Source organism: Peromyscus leucopus, chromosome 3 (assembly GCF_004664715.2).
Source record: "Peromyscus leucopus breed LL Stock chromosome 3, UCI_PerLeu_2.1, whole genome shotgun sequence".
Classification (NCBI taxonomy): domain Eukaryota; kingdom Metazoa; phylum Chordata; class Mammalia; order Rodentia; family Cricetidae; genus Peromyscus; species Peromyscus leucopus.
In genome coordinates, this window is record NC_051065.1 from 154,492,598 (window position 1) to 154,514,966 (window position 22,369).

A 22,369-nucleotide genomic window follows, 5' to 3' on the forward strand; every position below is an offset into this window, starting at 1 on the left:
CTCATATATGAAATTAAAAACACAAAGAACTGGCTGTGGGCTGTGGATCAGTGGTATAATGTAAACACAGTACTCATATATGAAATTAAAAACACAAAGAACTGGCTGTGGGCTGTGGATCAGTGGTAGAGCTGTCGTCTAGTATGTATGAGACCCTATGTACAATCCCTAGAAAAGTGAAGAAACTGAACATCCAGTAAAGGAAGAAGAGGAAACAACACACGGGAAGAAGTGATGTCCTTCAAGAAGTAGGTGGTTCAACTGATAGTGAAGAGGATTCTCCGTTGTGGTTTTTTTGTTCTGGTTTTTATTTGTTTTGGTGTTGGAGACTGGACAAAGGCCCCGTGTGTGCTGAACACTCTCCCTGCTGCACAGCCACATCTGCAGCACCCAATAGGGAAACCTCACAAGAGAATCAATTCCATCCTCTCTAGGCCTTGGGCTGCTCTTTTGCTAGTGCTGTTTAAATGAGACAAATATGTCGGAGCTGAAGCAGTCATATTTAACAACAAGAAGGAGCAAGCAGAGTTAAACCTTGTTCTCAAATAAACGAATTTGCTTTTAGTCTAAGTATGTCCCGCATATTTTGTGTTTACCTGAAATTCATATTTAACTGTGAATGCTGTATTTTAATCCTAGTTGTAGCCAAGACATGGAACGCAATTTCTACACTCAAGAGCAGAAGCTAAAAACCAAACCAAAACAACAATAAAAAACGAACAAAATCCAGTTTGCCTAAGCTTAAAGTGAAGGCAAAGTGAATTGTCTTGGAAAAGAAGACATGCTCCACCTGCGTCGCACTGATGTTAGACCTCCATTGTCCACGCCCCTCACAAAGGACAAATGTTTTAAAATGTGTTTTTTGCCTCCACCCTCCCCGTACTAGGATCACAGGCATGTGCCACCATGCCCAGCAGTTTCCCCCTCCTAACATCAAATTTAAGTACATATTTTATCAATAAAATCTCCAGAATCAAGAAGTTAGGAAAGTACACACTGCTCTTTATTAACTTCCCCGGTAACTGCCTCTGCCTGTACTCCACTACCTCACACTCTGCATACATTCATTCACTGTATCAAACGGGTTATTTTTCCTCCTTAACTGAATCTCTCAAAATTCAAAATTCCCTTGCTTCAGATTTCCAACACTTAGCAGAAGATTGTGTTCACATCATTCCATAACTCTAACAAGTGTAGCTCACACATTCCTTTTCACAGAACGTGATTTGAGTATTCTAAATGAAGTATTCCACTCCCATTTTGAGTAACTAACCAGGCAACTAGGTGTGAGATCTACTATACAAACACACGCTTGCTTCTCCTGAGACTTATCAGAAATATTGGTGCTTTTTCCAGGAGATAAGTTATATACTAATTATTTCTCTAATTGCATAGCATGTAATCGAACAAAATAAGAGAAAAATAATTGGAAGGGTCATACATCACATTTATCTTCAGACACCATCAAATTAATAACGACAAAAACCAACACAACTCCATAATAAATGTTGACAGCTGTGCGACCACTGTTGTGTCCTTAAGTGGAGAAGGCAATGAGGCAGGAAAGGGTTTTCTTTCTTTCTTTCGAATGGGCTTTCAGAGAAGCGTTCTTCTTTTTAAAGGAGGTTTCATCGCGTTAAAGAGACGTGAGAAGATGAGCCATTATGATTCTCCTCTCATAAGTTCTTATTAAAAACTTGACTCAGATAAATCCATGTCGTTCGGTTCCAAGAAAAATAGATTTTTAACGACAAGCAACAGGGCGGCGATTAAAATGCAAAGCAGCCTACCTACGCCTTCCCTCCAGCGTTTCTACTTGAGCAGGACTCTCCAGACGCCACGTCAGGCACTCAGAGAGCAGGAGTCCCCGTTTCCATCTCGGCTGTGGAAACTGAGGAGGAGGCAAAGGCAGGAAGGGCTGCTGGGTGCACGTCCTCACAGCGCAGCCGGGGCAAGACTGCACCTGAGAGCGCCGGGGGCTTCCGGCCGCGGGCGGATCGGATGGCCGGACCCCGCCCCGCTGCACGCGGCCTCTCCGGGGCCGAGACCACGGCGCACCCACCTGTCGCGGCCTCCTAGCAGCCACACCCCTGGCGGCCGGGCGCGCGCGGCCCCGCCGCACCGCACCTCGGCGCAAGCAGCTCAGGTGGGCGCCGAGCTCCACCCGCGCCCCGCTTCCTGCATGACACAGGCCGGACGCCGCAGGGCTGCTGGGTCAGCGCGCAGTATACACCACCCAGCGAGAGGACGCCGACTGACCGGTCACGTGACGCGCCGGTCACGTGCCCGACGCGCCCTGGGCAAAAAAAAAAAAAAACACGTTGCTGGGGCGACCTGGGGCGCTAGGAAGGCGGGGCAGCGGAGGCCCTCTGGGCGACAGCCCCACAGCTAGGGGGACGCCAGCTTAGCTAGGTAAGGTTGCTCTTAGACTCCGCCCGGCTTCACCTTCTAGCATAGAGGAAGGGAAACCCCGGTGAGGGGAAGCTGCGGGGAACTAAGCGATAAAACGTGTTTGTTTGTATGTTTCTTTTTGCTCTCAGTCCCTAACCTAGAGAGATCCTGGTTGTATATGTTATGAATATGTACACGTAGAATTCATACATTATAATTTTCATCTGGATATTGCTGCTCCTGTAAACAGACATGTATTTATTAGTGACTCTACTTTGTCCACATTTGTCTCCTCTTCCCTGATTTTACCTCTAGATTGGTATTCTTTGTGACTTTTCCCCTCCACAGTACTATTGGTTGGACCCAGGGATTCTCTCAGAAGTTATCACTGAGTTTCATCCCCAGCTCTTACTATTTCTTACAATTTTGATTTTCCTAAGTCACACCTTACAGAAGAGGTTTCAGCCACTGGTAATTTTACTTATCCAATAACCTTTATTCACGGTGCATTAAAGAGTATTCTTTTTAATTCATGAGAGATTTGTAACCAAATCCCCACAATAACTCCACAATTCTCTGTTGTCTAGCAGTAGTCCCTTTAACTAATCACGTTCCTCCCTACAGTGCTCACTTTGCATACTTGACTAGAGAGCAGATGTCAGGAGACAAAACATCTAGATGCATACAGCAAAGCCCAAACAGGTTCGTTTCTGTAAATCACCTTGAAAGCAACATTCATACAGAAGATGCAATGGTGAATTTTTTCTGTGCAGTTATTTTGCTGTGGAAAGCAGCAACAACCTGAAAGAATCTTCCTGCCCCTTCTGGCAACAGGTGTTCCAAGAAGGCAGAACTAATCTCCCATTAATAGTGTATAAGCAATTAATACAGTGGGTGAGGAAAAAAAAAAAAGCCAGTTAAGTGACTTGGGGGTGTGGAAGCCTGCTACCCTACTGGAGGAAGTGACAGTCTTTGGGCTTCTAGAGGTATCTGTGAGTTTTTACAGAGCCGGAAAGCATTATTCTGTGAGTCCTAACTCAAGCATCACTACCTAAGAGATTTCTGAAGCCTTTTTTCGTCTATCTAAAACAAAGCTCAAAGTCCTGAGAAAAAAAGAGGTATCTTGCATCTGTCCAAACTCAGAGTCCAAATTCCTGTCCCCAGTTTACAGCTGGGTAGGAGACTGTCAACTAGGAAACAAAATGGAAGTGGGAAGAATGGGCTGTACTTAGAATGTAAAGCTGCTGATAAGTGAATTGTGTGGAGGTGACCATATGCTCAGTCCAAAAAGCTCTAAATCCTCCCTGTGTGCTGTGCTTATGGGGATGCCTTCCTTCTCCTGGAAATTGTAGATTATTTGATGATAAGTAAGGCATAAGCCAGATGACCACTAGAACTAGTCACAACCAACTCTCCAAATGGCTAAGCATATAAAGCATGAGTGGGTTTATCAGTTAAGGGTTTATTGCAAACAAAATATGTCAACATGGTAGGGTGCACCTATAATTTCTGCTCTTGGGAGGCTTCACAAGAGATTATGAATTCAAGATCAAGCCTGGCTACATAGTTGACCTAAAAAAATTTGTGTGACAAAATATACTGCAATTAGCCAGGTGTGGTGACATATGCCTTTAATACCAGCACTCAGGAGGCACAGGCATGTGGATCTCTGAGTTCGAGGCCAGCCTGGTTTACAAAGCAAGTTCCAGGACAGTTAGGGCTGTTACAAAGAGAACCCCTGTCTCTAAAAACCAATATAGATAGATGATAGATAGATAGATAGATAGATAGATAGATAGATAGATAGATAGATAGATGATAGATATAGCGATTGTCTATGACCATATGGCATTTAACACAGTGGGTCCAAAGTGTGAGGAATAACAGGAAGTAGCAAACGAATTTAGAGATGAATAACTAAGTCTTATCTATGCTGTGGAAGAGCCACCCTTGAATCCACATTTCATTGTTTCCAGTCTTGGACAGCTTTCCATAGGTGTAACATCTGGGGATAACTTATGGAAAAGGTTTATTTTGGTGCATGGCTCTGGGGGGCTCCAATTCTAGATGACAGGACAGTTTCCTTTGTTAATGTGGTGTTGTGTTGTGTTTATGAAGCCAACTTCTTTGAGCTCATCAGAAGACTCATTCTTTCTTCTAGATTGAGGTGTTTGCACAGTTCTATAATTGAAATAAATCCAAAAGTGGGTATGGAGGTACATGCCTGCAGCCCCAGCTAGGCCAAAGGCTGAGACTGGAGATCACTCAGTCAAGCCTTGAAGCCAGCCTGAGTAACAGAGCAAGACTCTGCATCAAACAATAAATAATAATAATAATAAAGGTCAATATATTATAATAATAATAACTGTAGATCTGAAAACTACATTTGTTGCAATTGCTGACAGTGAGCATGGGTCACAGATTGGAGGTTTGTTGTTAGGTGCATGAGTTTCTCTGTTCATTGTTTAATAAAGAAACAGAGACAATGTGGGTTGGTTGAGAAGACAGTGCCACATGATTGACCCTTTGGATCTCTTCTTTGGTTGCAATTATGCAGTTAATCCAGGGTAGTGCTACATCCCCACCACTGGTGAGCAACACGGTCCTGAGGACTTACTCATCCAGACAAGAACATTTAAGCACCATGGGCAACTCTCCAGCTTTCTCTTATGCTACCACAACAAGTCCAGAGCATTGTGAAGCTACATTCAGTAAAAAGCCTGAGTCCCCAAGTTACTTTATTGGGCAGCTGCCCTAGGAGCTTGCTCAGCTCACTGGGTTTTATATGAGTAAGAAATAAACTCTGTTGCATCACACCACTGAGCTTTTGGGGATTAATTTGAAACCACAACATAATACAGTATCTGTTAGATTCTGAATTCTATCCCCCAAATTCATAATGTTGAAGTTCTAACTCTTAATACCTTTTAATAAGACTTTTAATTTTTAGGTTTTAACTCAATACTGTTGTTTTCTGTTGTAGAACAAACTTTGCATGCTTTAAAATGTATTGCTCTCACTGGTTAATAAAAAATCTGACTGGCCAGTAGCTAAGCAGAAAGTATAGGTAGGACAGCAAAACACAGAGGACACTGGGAAGGACAGAGAGAGAAGAGTCCCCAGCAAAATATGGAAACAGGAAGTACAAGATGAAAGAGAGGTAATGCCACATGGCAGTATGCAGATTAATATAAATGGGTTAAGTTGTAAGAGTTAGCTAGTAACAAGCCTGAGCTATTGACCAACAATTTATAATAAGTTTCTGAAGGATTATTTGGGAGTGCCTGCCAAGACAAAGAAACTGTCTACAGTTTTCTTGTACAGATTATAAAAGGCTTGGCTACTTAAAGCACATTCATGTGACTCTTGTGTCTTTATGATATGTCATCATCATTATAGATTTATGACTTTTTAAAATCTATTTATTCAATTTTGGTTTTTCAAGACAGGATTTCTCTGTCTAGTAGCCCTGGCTATCCTGGAACTAGCTCTGTAGACCAGGCTGGCCTCAAACTCACAGAGATCTGCTATTGTCTGCCTCCTCAGTGTTGGGATGAGGCATACTCATTGCTCCTAGGGTACTATGTCTTCTAGGCCATCTCAGAGAAACTGAAATGGGACATAGTCAAACAACTGAAATGTTATTAACAATAAGACAAGATGGGCTAAAAGTTAAAAAAAAGACACATTTCTTTCAGTATTTTAAGTGGTGTTTTTTAGTTTAGGGGCTCATTCTTAAAACTGAAGACGAGGATGGGTATATCACAAGACCTGATCACACTTGATACTCTTGCAACAGCATAAGAGCAATGTGTCAATTCACTATGATTTACAGACCCAAATTAAATCTGCCTGAATCTGCCTTAAGTTCAATCATTTACTAACATCATGGTTAGCACACATGATAAAGAGGCCTTGCTATTTTGAGTGCTAATCTTAGTCATAACAACCTACTATATGTGTTACTGTTTATGTGATTTGGTGTTTTGAGTACTGACATGTCTTCTAGATTCCCTTCAAATAATGGCCTGACAATCTCTAAGCTAGATCATACATAGCCCCTTAGTCTAGATAGGGTGAGACTTGGTACTTGAATAGGTAGGCTCAGCATCCCTATTAAGTCCGAAGGAACTATAAAAAAGTAGGCCCTCCTCCTTCTGAATCCCTTAAGATTCAGAAGGGAAATCAGGAAGGCTAGAAAGACAAGGAAGTGTGGAGGCAGGGGAAAGGACTTCCTCACCAAGTGAAGCATCTTGCTTGAGATCTCACCTCAATGGCTACTTAAGGTCTTCCCCTCTTCTCAGCTATAAACCTGAATTTTTCTAGGACTCTCAGCAGAAACCCCATTTACAGGACGAAGACAAGCACTAAAGCCTGGCAACCCCAGCATTTCCTGGTTTTACCCTAATTTACATTATCAAATCTCATCCATGGCATCCCCAAGCCACCACCCCTCACTCACCAAAAGAAAGAGAAGACAAGTTTCTTGCAACCTTTTGAAAAATAACTTGAGAGACACCAAAGTAGTATATGTGACAAGTAAAGACAGTTGCCACTGTTCCTTTAACACTTCCCGGTGTCTTAACTTCCACAACCCTCACTTAGGAAGCCAACAGCCATGCTATTGTAGTTGCTCTACTTTCTCTTGGGGTCTTTTCCCTAAACCTCATGATTAAGCCTATATTCAAATATCTTTAATTCTCAATTCTGCTTCAAACTGGCCATTCCTAAAATTCTTTTCTTCATCGAACCCTGAGTTGACCTTGTTGAGGTCCTTTAGTGATAGTGGTTGAGGTGGCCACACAAACCTGTGTATCTGCTCCTTCACCACTGACAAAATTATTCTCCTGCCTCAGCCTCCTGAGGAGCTGAGAGCACAGGCTTGCACCAGCACATCCAACTTGCATTTTCTTCTTAGAAGGCTGGACATGCAGTCTGTGGATGATCTCGTCTGCTGTGCTCTCTTCATTTGAAGTTTTTTCTTCATATTTTGCTTCTACAAGCTTTACAATTGTTCTCTCTTGAATTCTAATCACCTATAGCAAATACTGTAGCTAAACAATCCTGTGTCCATTTCTAAACTCTTGTTTGAAGCTACTTAAATAGAAAAGCAAAAAAAAAACCTTTAACTTCAGCCTCTCTTGTAATAGCATTTTGATCAGGGAAATATCACTCAGCAAGATATCTCCTCAGAGAGGTTAAGTCCAGCTCAGAAAAAAAAAAATCTCTTTTTTTTTGGGGGGGGGGTTAGTTTTTGAACCAGGGTTTGACTGTGTAGCCCTGGCTATCCTGGAGCCTGCTCTAGAGACCAGGCTGGCCTCAAACTCAGAAGTCTGCCTGCTTCTGCCTCCTAAGTGCTGGGATTAAAGGTGTTTGCCACCACTGCCTGATTAAAATAATCCTTTTGAACGTATGTTTTTTATCCTAAGTCTCTAACCTGTTACCTCTTTTTTCCTAGCTAATTCTTATTTGAGAAGCTCCAACTAAAAAGCCTTCTGAAGTAGGCTGGGTATCATTTGCTGCTAACTGCACAGCTCTCCCATTTCGTTTATACTATGAGGATTACTATTAGATAATGGCCTAGCTAGCTAGTCAAAATCTTTGTGCTGCAGCAAACTCTACTAGCCAATTTTACCACTGTATTCCCAACACCTAATTACAGTCATTTGTATATGAGATGCACTGGACAAGGATTTGGATGAACTGTTATCAAGTGCTTATAAATTAGGGGATAGCTCCACTCCATGAATGCTAATTACATTCTTACTTCTAGCTCTCTATAAAATCTCTGAATAGTTGAAGACTTCTAACACTTCAGGGACTGACAAAACAAAAAAGATCCAGAACAATGATTTGAAAATATTTTCAATTAAAATTGGTTTTGTTTGTAAAGGGGGACAGAGGCAGAATAAGTTGAGCCTCAAGCTGAAAACACGGAGTAAAAAGTAAATTAAGTATGCATTTGTGCTGAGCAAGCTACACTGTCTCTTCCTACAATGTCAGAATTACTGAGTGGCAGGCAGCACACTCATGCTAAGTCAGTTTTCCTTACCATGACCTTACCAAGACTCCTGGTTTCACTTGATAAGCATGACCACACCCATCACAAGTTCTACATCACAATTCATCACACACAGTGGGTTTAGGCTGCAGAGAGGCTGAAAGGGTTATGGGTGCCACAGGAATTTAGAAGTCTGTACAAAGAGCCCATACATACATGCTGCAGGTGGTAAGGTAAGGAACTACCCACCATTCAGGATGCATCAAGGTGTAGAGCTGCTAAAATACAGATGAGTTTAGGGTCTGAATAGCTTAGAAGAGAACAATTTCAAATCAGCAGAATCAAATCATGCTGCTGAGGTATAGTGCACAGTATGATGTGGTGAAGATCCTGGGCAGAGGCCAAGCCACTTGACAAGGTGATGAGTCAGCATTGCTGGCATGCCACTCTTAGATGCCTTTCCCTTTGATGTGTTTCAGAGGAAGAAGATCACATCATTTGTTTTCCGGTGTTTGATAGACTCACATACCTAGCTTTTTGTTGTTGTTGTTGTTAGTTTTGTTTTGTTTTTTTTTTGTTTTTGAGATGGTCTCACAGTATATAGCCCATGCTGACCTTAAATTCAAAATCCTCCTGAATCAGTCTCGCTAGTGATGGTGTAACAGGTATGTGCCAGCACACCTACCCATGCCTAGTGTTCCTAAGGTGGTTTGATAGTGTGTGTCCATGTGCATCTGATGTGTTAAGTTCACAAATCAGCATGAATAACTTACCAGGCTATGCCTCTTGACTGTGCCATGAAGCTGTTAGGTTTTTTTCCAAGAAAGTCTGTATGTGCAACCTTTGGTGATTATTCACTTGCCCAGACAAGATGTCACATCTGCTGTGGGATGTCTTTCTGTATACTGTGAATATGTGTTGCTCTGACTGGTTGATAAAAAGCTGTATTGGCCTATGGCAAGGAAGCTTAGGGGCAGGCAGGAAATTCAAGCCAATAGACAGGAAGAAGAAAGGGGAGGCAGAGAAAGAGACACTGCTAGATTCTGCCAGGAGAAGCAAGATGTAAAAGTACCAGTAAACCACAAGCCATGTGGCGAAGTATAGATTTATAGAAATGGGTAAATTTAAGATGTAAGAGATAGCTAGCGAGAAGTCTGAGCCATTAGGCCATATAGTTTGAAAATAATATAAGCCTCTGTGTGTTTATTTGGAACCAAGCGGCTGCAGGCCGCAGATGGGAGAGATTCATCCTGACTGCAGAACCTGGATGGGACACAGTAAAACTTCCAGCTACACACATCTTTCTTCCTTACCTCTTTCAATCAAAATGAAGTAACTCAGAAAAACTAGTGCTTACCACAATGGAGTAATTCAGCTTAAGGAACAACCTGATTGCTACAATAGTCTTAAAACAACCACCATTAAAAACTGGCTATCTTTTGTGGGAGTATCTTTGTGGATTTCTGTGGGCCTCTTTAGCACTTTGTTTCTTCCTTTTCTCATGTGATCTTCATTTACCATGGTCTCCTATTCCTTGTTCTCCCTCTCTGTTCTTGATCCAGGTGGGATCTCCCGCTCTCTTTCCCTCGACCCTCGCCGTTCATTGCTCCCACACTCATGTCCAGGCTGTTCATGTAGATCTCATCCATTTCTCCGTCATTGGGTGATCCCCGTGTCTTTCTTGGGGTCCTGTTTTCCAGACTGCTGGCAATGGCCGAGAGACAGCTGGGACTGACCTACTCTGGTGATGGGATGGCCAAACACCCTAATAGTTGTGCCAGAAACCCCATCCAAGTACTGAGGAATCTGAATGCAGACATCCATGGCTAGGCCCCGGGTGGAGCACTGGGAGTCTAATTAGCGAGAAAGAGGAGGGTTTATATGAGCAAGAATTGTTGAAACCAAGGTTGGATAAAGCACAGGGACAAATAGCCAAACGAATGGAAACACATGGACTATGAACTAAAGGCTGAGGGGCCCCCAACTGGATCAGGCCCTCTGAATAGGTGAGACAGTTGATTGGCTTGATCTGTTTGGGAGGCATCTAGGCAGTGGTACCAGGTCCTGGGCTCGTTGCATGAGATAGCTGTTTGAAACCTGGGACTTATACAGGGACGCTTGGCTCAATCTGAGAGGAGGGGACTGGACCTGCCTGGACTGAGTCTATCAGGTCAATATCAGTCCTCCGGGGTGGCCTTGATCTGGAGGTGGTGGGAAAGGGGCGTGGGCTGGGGGGAAGGGGAGGGGAGCAGGAAGGGGGAGAACAAGGAAATCTGTGGCTGCTATGTAGAACTGAATAGTATTGTAAAATAAAATAAATTTTAAAAAAACTGGCTATCAATATTCCTTAGAATAACTGTTCTACAATCCAAGTGAGAAAATGCATCCAACATTGTACACAGAATACAGAAATCCTATCCATATTACTTGATATACCCAAGGAAACCTTGAGCATGCTCTTAATCATACTGTTTGGAAAGCTGAAGCAGGAATGAGAATTCCAGGCTTGGGGTACATAGTGAAACTCTCCAAAAAGAGGTGAAGAGCTATAATATAGCTGAGCAGTGCTCCTTGTCCAGCATGCTCAAGGTTCAGCATGCTCACGGCCCTGGGTTCCATCTCAGCACTGTAAAAATCAATTTAAAAATGTCTCCAAACTGAGATTCCAAGTTGGCAAGGAAGTTCATTTCACCATATGCTCAGGGTTCAGGGCTTACTGTTTTTTCCATTTCCAAGGCTGGGTATTTCCCTGCCAGAGAGGCATCATAACACTGCCCCGTACCTCAGGGACAAGACCAGGATGTACTTCAATAAGGGTGACAATTGCTATCTTAGTAGGCCTGGAGAACACATCTGATCAAAAAGGGTATTTCTTGAGCATTAAAATCTAATGGGATTTGCCTTGCCAGGTTTGACCTGCTTTAGGAAACTGTCATCCCTTGCTGGGTTTTCCTTTTTGCAGTAGTGATGTCAATCCTGTGACTGACCTTGTTCGATTTTGGAAGCATAAAATTTTCTGATTTTACAGGTTTACAGCTGGAAAGGAATTTTGCGTCAAGATGAATCAGACTCAGTCTTACCTAACCCTGATTTAGATGGTGTTTAAATAAGACTGGGTTATCACGTCTAATGGAAACTAAGACTGAGGGACTGTTTAGATAGAAAGAATTTTCCATTTACATTTTCTCATAAGAATATGAATTTTGTGGGGCCAATAGTGGAGCATTATGGAATGAATTCATCTCTTCCCAAAATTCATACTGATGCCTTAAGCCCCAGCATGGTTTCATTAGGAGTAAGGAAGTAATTATGATTAAATTAGATCATATTAGGGGCCCAAATTTTGCTTGAACTAGTGTCTATAGCAGAAGATACTGCAGTCTTCTTTTTGAGTTCCTTTCCTGTGTGCCCTCACCTCGATTACATGCATACACATGAAAGTTATGTGAGGTATATAACAAGAAGAAGGCAGTCCATACACAAGCTAGAAGCCTCCACAAATAGAACCTGTTGGACCTACACATAGCACTCGCAGGCACCAGAACTGTGCACACACAACTGCCACTTCAGCTGCCTAGTCTATGGTGTTTTGTTATGACAATCTGAGCAGACCACTATCCTGACAAAAAGTGGGAGCACATTCTTCATGTGACCATACACAGCATGAAAGAGTACCTATCTACATATGCTATTGTTTATATATGGTGACTACCAAAAGAACAGGTTACCAGAAAAAAAAGTTGGAAGCATTCTATGGAATTTTGACTTTTCTATTTTTTCTGATATATATTACTTCTATTAGAAATTTCAAAAAAATAACAGTTTTCAAAGGAAAGTTAAAATACTGTACCTACATTTCCTAAATTTGTCACTCAGATCTGTGATTTTTTGTTATTTGTGTCCTAGCCACTTGTGAGCATTCACTCAGCTTTTTAGAAGTCTAAATCAACCTATTTCACCTTTTCAATCTAGAATGGTTTGCAGTTTTGTTTTTATGACAGACATTGAAACTAATTATTTTAGAATGTTTATCCATAAACATTATCCTACAAGCATCTCATGTTTCAGGAGTGGTACAGAGGGCACACTTTAAAAAGTACTTCTGGATACAAAATCTGATTATCATGGTGGCTTAAAACCATATTAGTCCTAAGAGAAAATTCCTATCTCTATTTTACAATTAAATCACTTCAGAAGTAGTAACTGAAACATATAAACATTTTAATTTCCTCTGGCTGAATGATTACATTGCACTAAATATAACTATTTCTGTTTTTTTTTTTTTTTTTATTCAGACTCACGGAGTCAAGCTGGTCTCTGGTGACTGTAAACCGAGGATGCAGGTGAACTCTAACCCCGCTCCTCCACTTCTCCAATGCTAGGGCTCCAGGGCTCTGTGCATGCTAGGTAAGCACGCCACCACCTGAGTAACAGCCATAGAACCTAAATGTAACTTGGAATATTTTTCATAGTTAAAAGTTTTAAAATATTGGGAATTTGAGGCAGGATCACCATCACAAGTTTGAAGCCAGCCAAGGCTACATTGTGAGTTTCAGGTCAACTTGAGCTACAGAATAAGATCATGTCTGAAAAATCAAAACAACAAAAAGTTAAGAATATAAAGACTTTCAATACTGTTAAACCAAATGTGTTCAGCTTTTACAAATTAAAAACTGAATGTAAAATGATTGAGATTTAAAAGCATTTGATAAAGTTATATAGGTTATGGAATACGGCAGTTCATTTGTTCAAGGCTGTAGCCAGGGCTGTATGCAGGGCACACTCCTCATCACGGAAACGAAGACAGGTCTGAAGTCTCTGAAGTCCCTCTCAATAATGATAACATTTTTTGAACAATAGTACTTTATCTCTAAGTGACTCAGAAACTAGCAAACCAACTCAACTGTGGGCTGAGGGTGTGGCTCAGTAGCAGGGTGCTTGCTTAGGCTACAGATTTCATCCCCAGTATCAGACAAAAATTGATGCAACCTTGACCCAAATCATTTGTATAACTTAAAGACTTATCTCTACTAATAATTATGAGTTAAAAGTACACACAGCCTGACCTCGGTATTCATATTTATACAACAAACATGCTTTGGTTCATTTTCAGTGGCCTGATATAATGAGTTTTTAATTTTTATATGTCAAACCACATTTATTATTTGTTAATGGAAGAAAGGCAATTATTTATTGATAGGTGAAAGTATTTGTTGTTAAGTTTTATTTATTCCTCTTTTTAAAATATGCATTTCAGGACCTAGGGAGATGATTCAGTGATTGAGAGTGCTTGAACTTCAAGTGAGCATGAGGAATTGAGTTCAAATGCCAAGCACCCACGTAAAAAGCTGGGCATGGCTACAAGTGCCCGTAACCGCAGTACTGAGAAGGGTGTAGGGAGCAGAGACAGGCAGATCCTGGGAGCTGGTTAACCAGCCAGCCAGCCCAAATGGCAAAACCCTGTCTCAAAGCAGTAAGGTGGAGAGTGATATATCCAAGAGAGATACCTGACTGTTCAGGGATCCATGGCTTTCTCAGAGGCCTCAATGAAAGGACAAAGGGAACCTAGTTCTGTGTCCTTGCCCAGGAGCAGACTTGGCAAGGTCCAGTCTGGGGCTATTGGCCAGGGCCTCAAAGACAAAGTTTTGGTTCCTAGGAACTTGGCTCCTCCACCCCCGAAAGAGACTGGAGTAATCAGTCCCAAGGCCACTATGTACTCAGTCAGTAATGTACCTAAGATAACCTGGGTCCCTTTGTACAGCATTGCTTGACTTTGTCACATTATATGATAGTTGCCACTGACTCGGTCCCATTTCTCCCGCCCCCCCCCCCATAACAGTATATAAGATGCTGTACACTTAAGAATCTTGTTTGGCATAAGATCTCCTGACCCCAATTTTCCTGTTTTCTTCATATTCTCATCTCCTACCCATCTCACTTAGGGCCCTGTCACTGAAGAATGGCATACTGGTCCAGGTCATCGGACGTCCTGCTCTGGCCTCCATATGTGTCCTTTGAGTGCACTCATACACATGTATGCACCACACACAAAGCATACAGGGTGTGGTAGTTCAAGCCTATAATCCAAGCTGTTGTGCAATATTAGATAAAGATGTGTTATACTCATCTATGCTGTGGAATATATGTTTAATGATGCAAAGGTGTGTTGCATTCTTTTATGTTGCATTTGTTTAACTCTGTAAAGCTGTGTTACTGTGCCTGTCTAAAACACCTGACTGGTCTATAAAGAGCTGAATGGCCAATAGCTTGGCAGGAGAAGGAAATAGGCAGGGCTGCCAGGCAGAGAGAATAAATAGAAGAAGCAGGAGAGAAAAGAGGAACAAGAAAAGGAGGAGGACATCAGGAGTCAGCCAACCAGCTACACAGCAAGCCACAGAGTAAGAAGTAAAGAAAGGTATATAGAATAGTGAAAGATAAATGCCCATAGAAAAAGGCAGATGGAATAATTTAAGAAAAGTTGGCTAGAAATAAGCCAAGCTAAGGCCGGGCCTTCATAAGTAAGAATAAGACTACGTGTATTTATTTGGGAGCCGGGTGGCAGGCCCCCAAAGAGTAAAAAGTAAAACAACCAACTACACCTAGCACAAGAGAGACTGAGGCTTAAAAGCTGCTGCAAATTCAAAGGCCTGACTGGGCTACAGTGTGAGACCCTCTCTCAAAAACCAAAACAAACCAAAACGCATGCCTTCCACCTTTGACTTTAAGGCTCCTCTATTACATTTTTTTCTTAACCATTCTCTTTTACAAATGTGCTTTACTATAGGTCTATCAGCATCTTTGTCCATCAACATTCAGTCTCTTACAAGAAACAAGGGAAGAGTATCAGGAGTTCTCCAGGAAACTCTCACTGAGTAAGGGAATCTATGGGGCACCAAAACAACCTCCTGGAATCCCTATAGGAGATCAAAGGTACAGCCACTAGCCAGGCTGCTTAGCAGCTGCTGCCTGGCATCAGCTTCAATGGCCTTCCTGAGTCCTGAATGGAAAATGGATAACACCTAAGGAACATGGTCCTTAGACCTTTAAAAATCCTTTTATACTGCCAGTCATTTTCCTCAAGTATACTAAATCACTGATTTACCTATTTTACAAAAGAAAATGTAAATAACCAAATAAAGTCATTTTGAAGTTGAATATTTATTTGAATATTATTTTCCCCTGCAAAAGCACTCAATATGTAATAAAAATAAACCAAATTTGTGAGACTTTTAAAAATATATATATAGCCATTTTTGAAAAGTGAAAAGTTGGTCTCTGTTTTCAATGGCAATAAGGAAGGCACTGTTTTTTTAAAACTACCATTTAAAAAGTAGTATTTTAAGAAATGTATACTATATTAACATGATGTGTTCTACAGAATGGATACATATATGAATGCCAATCTGGATATGGAAGAAATATATGTGTTAAAAATCACACTGGAGAAACAAATGTTCTTTAAAAAAGAACCTGCTAGTAAACCTCATAAACTTTCACACGTGGGAGTTATAAAAAGAAAGAATTCCATCTACCCCATCCCCACAAGAAAAGAAAGAAAAATGGGCAAAATGTGCTCAGTTTGAATAGAGCCATTACAGAAACACTCATTTCTGTACAACATGGAAGCCTGGTTACACAGTCAATGGTAACTTCCTAAAGTGCATCTTTTGAAGATTTGTCTAATAAATAATTCCAATCTCAAATATAAAATACTTAACACAGACATGCAATAACAAAACTAAATCATTATAGTGTAAAGTTTTTAAAACTACTTTTAGAACTTTTGATTCACCAAAGAATAAAGACATCAATACAATAGGCATTTTCATTCTCCAACAGTATGCACTGTGTGCTCTTGTTATTTGGCAAATCTTTTGGAGTCGAACAAAAATAATGCAGTCTAAACAATATTTCTTCTGTCAATATAATAGGATTCCTCAGGCAGAGCAGTAAAGCGCAGAGAAGAGTTAGATTTTGGGAAGTTTTGGTGCATTAACCACAGGGTTTGCCTCCTGCAAGTATCTCCTCCCTGCACTCTTGTAGTCATAGGTGCAGCCATGAGTTTCTGCATAGCGATGAGATGCACAGAAGTTGTTTCCACATCTAAAGCACAAAAAAAGTGTATGTGAATAGTCAGATTGCCACAGAGGGCTCATCTCTTTAGGAGAGAAAAGCGTGCCTTCAGGTAGTTCAGCAAAAGCCCTCTGGACCTCCTTAGCAATTTCAGCACGGATAGTCCCTTCCACTCGTAAGTATAAAGGCTCTAAAAGAACAAGGTGCCTGTTCATGAATGACAGGTATGTATCTTTTTGAAGTAAAAAAGTGAAAAGCTGGTACCATGTCCATCATATCTCTTACATTTAGTAAATTTGAATTCTAAGAAATTAAGTCTCATGAGAAAATGAGGCTGTGTAAAAATTAGCTATGTAAGGCTGGACATGGTGGTGTATGCTTTTAATCTCAGCAGGAGGCAGAGATAGAGGCAAGCAGATCTTTGTGAATTCAAGGCCAGCCTGGTGTACATAGCAAGACCTAGGCCAGCCAAGGTTACATGATGAAAGTCTGTCTAATAAAACAAACAAAACCTGCAAACCAACAAAAAGCTAAGACATGAGAGAACGTAAAACACATTCCAGCAAAAAAAAAAGAAAAAAGAAAAAAAGAAAAGAAAAGAAAAGAAAAAGTTATTTTTATGTGAACAGAATGCATTCTAAAAGGCCACAATTCTTTTCAATGTTTGTCCTCACACTAAGAGCAGGTATCAATCAATGCTAATGAAAGATATATTTATGAAAAGAAAAAATAACTATTTAAGAATATATATCATATATCTTGAAATAACTGTACCAAATGTTAAACTATAGAGTCTACAAGGAGGGGCTCTTCCAAGCAGAATTCAAATAAATCAATTGGCTTCAATGTCCTAGTTCAAGGACAGTGGAGTCTCTACTTAGGCCTTTTGGAAACTGATGACCTAGCTATCTTTCTCTGGCCAATTAGGAATTCATCTGAGGGTTGCTACTAGAACATCATCTTGATAGTATGAATGGCCATTTAAACATTGCTTTATTCTGATTAACCCCCATGCTGAGTCCCCACAGAGAAAGCCTCTCAGCTTCTCCAGGGCCACCTGCCTGCATTCGAAGCTAGTGGCCAGTCCTGTTTTCTTTCCACAAAGAAAACAATGTTTCGTTATTTTCTTCTTTGTTTGAAGAGGGGCTTTCACAGGTGGAAGATGGTGGGTGCTTTCTCCTGTTTAGAGAAAGAACACCCCATTAATATAAACATAAAATTCTAAATTTGAACAGCTACTAAGTATAACATTCCTGTCTTAGTGTCAGTCTATACAAATTTAATTTGTAATATTTTATATCTAAAGCAATTTTTGAAATCTACAAGTGAAATGCAGTAAAATTTGTGTGCATGTGATGTTTCTAACTAGGACTTGGATTTTTCAGGTCGTCTTGTATACACTAATACTGTTCTGACTACACCTAAGGGTAATCAATATAAATACAGTACAACAAACATTAAAATATTCCTTGAACCCTCTTGAAACAATATAATCATTCTGTTTGTTAATATCAAGAAGTATCAGAATATCATGAAACTGATCTTTTAAATCACAGAAAGTAAAATTTGTCAACAACAAACAAGCCATTTTTTCCCCAAAATTTCCATTTATTTACTTTAAAGATAACAGAACACGGACTAGTGAAAGGGCCTGGGAGGTAAAGGCAACCTGAATTCAATAACTAAGACCTACATAGTAGAAAGAAAAAACTATAATCCCAGCACTCAGGAATCAGAGGCAGGTGGATCTCTGTGAGTTCAAGGCCAGAGTGCTACAGAGTGAGTTCCAGGAAAGGCACCAAAGCTGCACAGAGAAACCCTGTCTCTAAAAAGCAAAAAAGGAAGAGAAAACTAACCTGCAAGTCTCTGGCTTCTACCATGGCATGCACCTGCCTCTACTGTTCAAGAGAGAGGTCCTTGTTGAGAGGGAGTTGGAGGGGAACAGAGGGATAGATATAATTGTATTTCATTGTATCCATGCACACAAATCTCAAAGAAAAAATTCTTTAAAAGAAATAGTAAAACAATATTTTAAGTGCTTTTAATGCCAACTCAGTTTACATAAGTAAACTCAGTTTACTCAGTAAAAAGCCTCTGAACATTTATTTTTGTTGTTGTTTTGGTTTTTAGAAACAGGGTCTCTCTACATAGCCCTGGCTGTCCTGGAACTCACTATGTAGACCAGGCTGGCCTCAAACTTAGATATCTGTCTGTTTCTGCCTCCCACGTGCTTGGATTAAAGCTGTCTACCATACCCAGCTATCTCTGAACATTTTAAATGTGTTATAATTATATAAAATATATTATCAATAGTGACTGAGTATATTTAGCTTAATTCTACAGTACTTCTAGCTTTCCTAATGTATTTACTAAATTCTTTACCATTATAACAATTTGATGTTTTGGCTTTAAAATAGAAACACATCTGTTACAATGAAAGAAATAAGTCAATCATTAATTGCCAAGTTATGTAGTTTTTAAATGGACTAAAATGTTAATAACGCTTAGGTCTTAAACAGAGAGGCTCAAAGCTGCTGTCCATAGTTGTTAAAAGGAACAATACAAGTGCATGGAGATGTCTGGTAGTATTCAAAGGCCAAGGAAGACAGCAAGAACATGTCATAGGAATGGGCAGGGCACTATTCATGGTGTACAGCCATTCTCCATCACTGTAAAAGGTGTGGGAAGGGCACTGTCAATGGTGTGTAGCTATTCTCCATCACAAAAAATGGTGTGAGAGGCCTGAGATTAATATTTATTTGGTAATTAAAGTTTTGTAAGATCCTTTATGGGTTCATATTTTGGATTTTCAATTAGTGGGTTCTATGCATTTGGTTTTTTAAAATCAGAGACTGAGTAACTGTAAGCCCAGCAAAACAAATCTGCTTTATTACTTGTCTAAAAGGCATACCTAGTTCTTACACAAAGCTAGAAAAACAAAATTGAAATAACAACTGAATGACCCTAATGGTGTCTGCAGCACCAATCTAATTAATCAAAGCTTGTTTTCTCAAATGCCATTAGAAGTATCCAAAACATTTCACTATGGTGATGGAGTACTTTTTTCTTCTTAAAGAAATAAAAAAGAGGACTGAGGGTGTTGCTTAGTGGGAAAGCACATGCTAAGCCTTCATATGACCCCATGTTTAATCTCCAGCTCTCAAATAAGTAAAGAAAGCATCATGGGGGGTCTATTAGAGAATGGCCAATGGGGGCTCAAATACTAACAACTGTTTTTGAAATTCATGAAATTCAGGCTTAGTATATTCTTTCTTAATTGATGGTGGGAAAATCTGTTGATATAACTTAGTTCAGTACAGCCACGTTTTCATCATTTCCTTTCTTTTGGGATGCTTAACTCAAGGATTTTTCAACTTTTTTCATTCCATTGCTTCTGTGAGTGTTCACATAGTTGTGACAAATAAGAACTGGCACAAAAACAGAGCAGCAGTTAGCTTCTGTGAGAAGTTTCTGTGAAGCCTCTACCCATTCAGAGATAACTGTTGATCAGTCATCTGGTCCATGCTAGGTGACATTGCTAATACATGCCCCTCTAGTATTTTTAATTGGCATTGAAGCCTAACTTTCCAGACTCATTTCCTGCCATTTACCATTTTAAGCATTCCCTTGAATAAAATATCATCCATAATTTGTTCTTCTGGTAAAATACTACTTATCCTGTAAGACATATCAATTATCAACTGTTCTCCAGAGCATCCTCTCATACATGTGTCAAACATGAGTAAAATGAAATAACACACAAGTGAGGAGTACTTCTCAGGACAGAATGAAAGGTATTTGTGATAATTAACTCCTTTAGGTTCCTAGCTAAATATTTGATCTAAAGCAATAATCACTCACCCAACAGAAAGCCAAAAGGTCACAAATTAATGTTCCAAATGCAAGCTTGCTAGTAAGCTGTCTAAAGCTGATGGCTAGAACTACAACAATGGGTAAAATCTCTAAGGGATACCTGATAGTGAAGAGAACCAATGAAAGAACTTAGTAATTTACTTTAAAGATATACAGATCCTTCTAGGTACCCAGGGTGAGGAAACAGCAGCAGATGTCATAGGCTCTAGTTTGAGGAATCATGGGTTGTTGGCAGCTCTTGATGCCTTGAACACAAATTAGATCAAACAAAAAGGTTATATGGGGACAGCAAGAAATTTTAAAACAGTACAGAAGACACAGATTTTTAATAAAGGGGTTGGACACAACCTTGCTGGTAAAGGATTTGCCTGGAATGCTCAAGGCCTTCAATTTGGTCCCCACCATCACAAAATAAACAATATCCTAACCAGGAAGAAAACAAAAGCAAATAAAAACAAAAAGAAAACTCAATAACCTCATGTTATCTAATTAAAAGGGAGGAAAGAGAACCGGGGATATAATCTTGGTGGTAAACCATGTGCTTCACAGGAACAAGGCCCTGAGACTGGCCCTCAGCATCATGTAGGAAAGAAAAGGGGGAAAATACTGAGAGAAAGAACAGCCAAGAAACAAGGCCCTAAAACTCATGTAAGGTGGCAGTGCCACAGCAGCCAGTGGGCTGGATCTCAGCAGCAGCAGCAGTGTCAGGAGATCAGTGGGGGGATGGAAGGAAGACTGTTGAAGCACAGGCCCCAGGCAGAGGTGACAGAACAAACTCCACAAAGACTCCATCCTGAGGGCAGGGCAGACCTGAGTGCATCAAGGGAAAAATAAAATTTCTAACATTAAAAGAAAATACATGAGCTACACCTCTGGAAGAAAATGTTAAATCTAAAATATCCCTAATACATATCATCTAGGAAATCTGGGATACCATGAAAAGACCAAGCCTAAGAATAATAGGAATAGAAGAAGAAGAATTGCACCTCAAAGGCCTAGAAAAGACTTTTAACAAAATCATAGAAGAAAATTTTGCTACCCTAAAGAAGTACATGGCTATAAAGGTACAAGAAGCTTACAGAACACCAAACAGATTAGACCAGGAAAGAAAGTCCCCTCAATACATAATAATCAAAGCACTAAACACAAAGAACAAGGAAAGAATATTAAAAGCTGCAAAATAAAAAAGCCAAATAACATATAAAATCAGACCTATTAGAATTACACCAAACTTCACAATGGAGACTATAAAAGCCAGAAGGATGTGGACAGATGTCCTGCAGACTATAAGGGAACACAGATGCCAGCCCAGATTACTATACCCAGCAAAACTTTCAATCACCATAGATAAAGAAAATAAGATATTCCATTATAAAATCAAATTTAAACAACATCTATCCACAAATTCATCCCTATAGAAGGTACTAGAAGGAACACTCTAACCCAAGAGGTTAACTACACCCACAAAAAAACAGGCTCTCACCAGCAAAACCCTAAGAGGGGAAACACACACATATTAACAGGAATTAACAATCATTTGTCATTGATGTTTTTCAATATCAATGGACTCAATTTCCCAATAAAAAGACACAGACTAAGAGAATGAAGGCAAAAACAGGGTCCATCCTTCTGCTGCATATAAGAAACACACCTCAACATCAAAGATAGATGTTACCTTAGAGTAAAGGGTTGGAAAAAGTTTTTCTAAGCAAATGGACATAAGAAACAAACTGTTGTAGTCATTCTAATATCTAAGAAAACAGACTTCCAGCCAAAGTTAATCAAAAGAGACAGATCACTTTATACTCATAAAAGGAAAAATCCACCAAGATGATTTCTCAGTTCTTAATATCTCTGCTCCAAACATAACAGCATGCACATTTATAAAGGAAACACTACTAAAGCTTAAATCATACACCAACTCTCACAGATTGAAGAGAGAGACTTCAATACCCTATGCTCACCAATGGACAAGTCATGCAGACTACATAGAGAAATAATGGAGCTAACAGACACTATGAACCAAATGGA

The 22,369-nt window shown here is 40.1% G+C and overlaps 3 protein-coding genes across 11 annotated transcripts in view; 1 reads left to right on the forward strand and 2 right to left on the reverse strand.

Moving 5' to 3' along the window:
• Marchf8 (membrane associated ring-CH-type finger 8) overlaps positions 1–2,107 on the reverse strand; it is a 76,354-nt gene extending 74,247 nt beyond the window's left edge. The window contains exon 1 of the mRNA XM_028864041.2: positions 1,791–2,107. The gene's annotated coding sequence lies outside the window, so the exon portion shown is untranslated. The remainder of the gene's footprint in view (positions 1–1,790) is intronic.
• LOC119087679 lies at positions 1,442–15,547 on the forward strand. 2 transcript variants are annotated; one of them, XM_037204245.1, is made up of 3 exons: positions 1,442–2,412; positions 12,688–12,799; positions 15,177–15,547. In XM_037204245.1, the coding sequence occupies exon 1, from the start codon at positions 1,715–1,717 to the stop codon at positions 2,390–2,392; it is 678 nt and encodes a 225-aa protein (XP_037060140.1). In that variant the 5' UTR covers positions 1,442–1,714; the 3' UTR covers positions 2,393–2,412; positions 12,688–12,799; positions 15,177–15,547. The 2 variants fall into 2 exon arrangements, with proteins under 2 accessions (XP_037060140.1, XP_037060141.1); XM_037204246.1 differs by lacking the exon at positions 15,177–15,547 and adding an exon at positions 14,335–14,608.
• Positions 15,548–16,138: 591 nt separating this feature from the next.
• Zfand4 (zinc finger AN1-type containing 4) overlaps positions 16,139–22,369 on the reverse strand; it is an 80,137-nt gene continuing 73,906 nt past the window's right edge. For 4 of the 8 annotated variants that reach the window (XM_037204239.1, XM_028864035.2, XM_028864030.2 and 1 more), the window contains 2 exons: positions 17,527–17,644; positions 16,139–16,495 (listed from right to left, as the gene is read on the reverse strand). In XM_037204239.1, coding sequence (XP_037060134.1) covers positions 16,360–16,495; positions 17,527–17,644 — 254 coding nt within the window. In that variant the 3' untranslated portion in view covers positions 16,139–16,359. Of the gene's footprint in view, positions 16,496–17,526; positions 17,645–20,479; positions 20,584–22,369 lie in introns of those variants that run through there. The other 4 variants (XM_037204240.1, XM_028864034.2, XM_028864033.2 and 1 more) reach the window with 4 other exon arrangements.

Excerpts from the sequence above, each read along its gene's own strand:
- LOC119087679 (XM_037204245.1), top strand. The coding sequence starts at position 1,715 with ATGTCGTTCGGTTCCAAGAAAAATAGATTTTTAACGACAAGCAACAGG.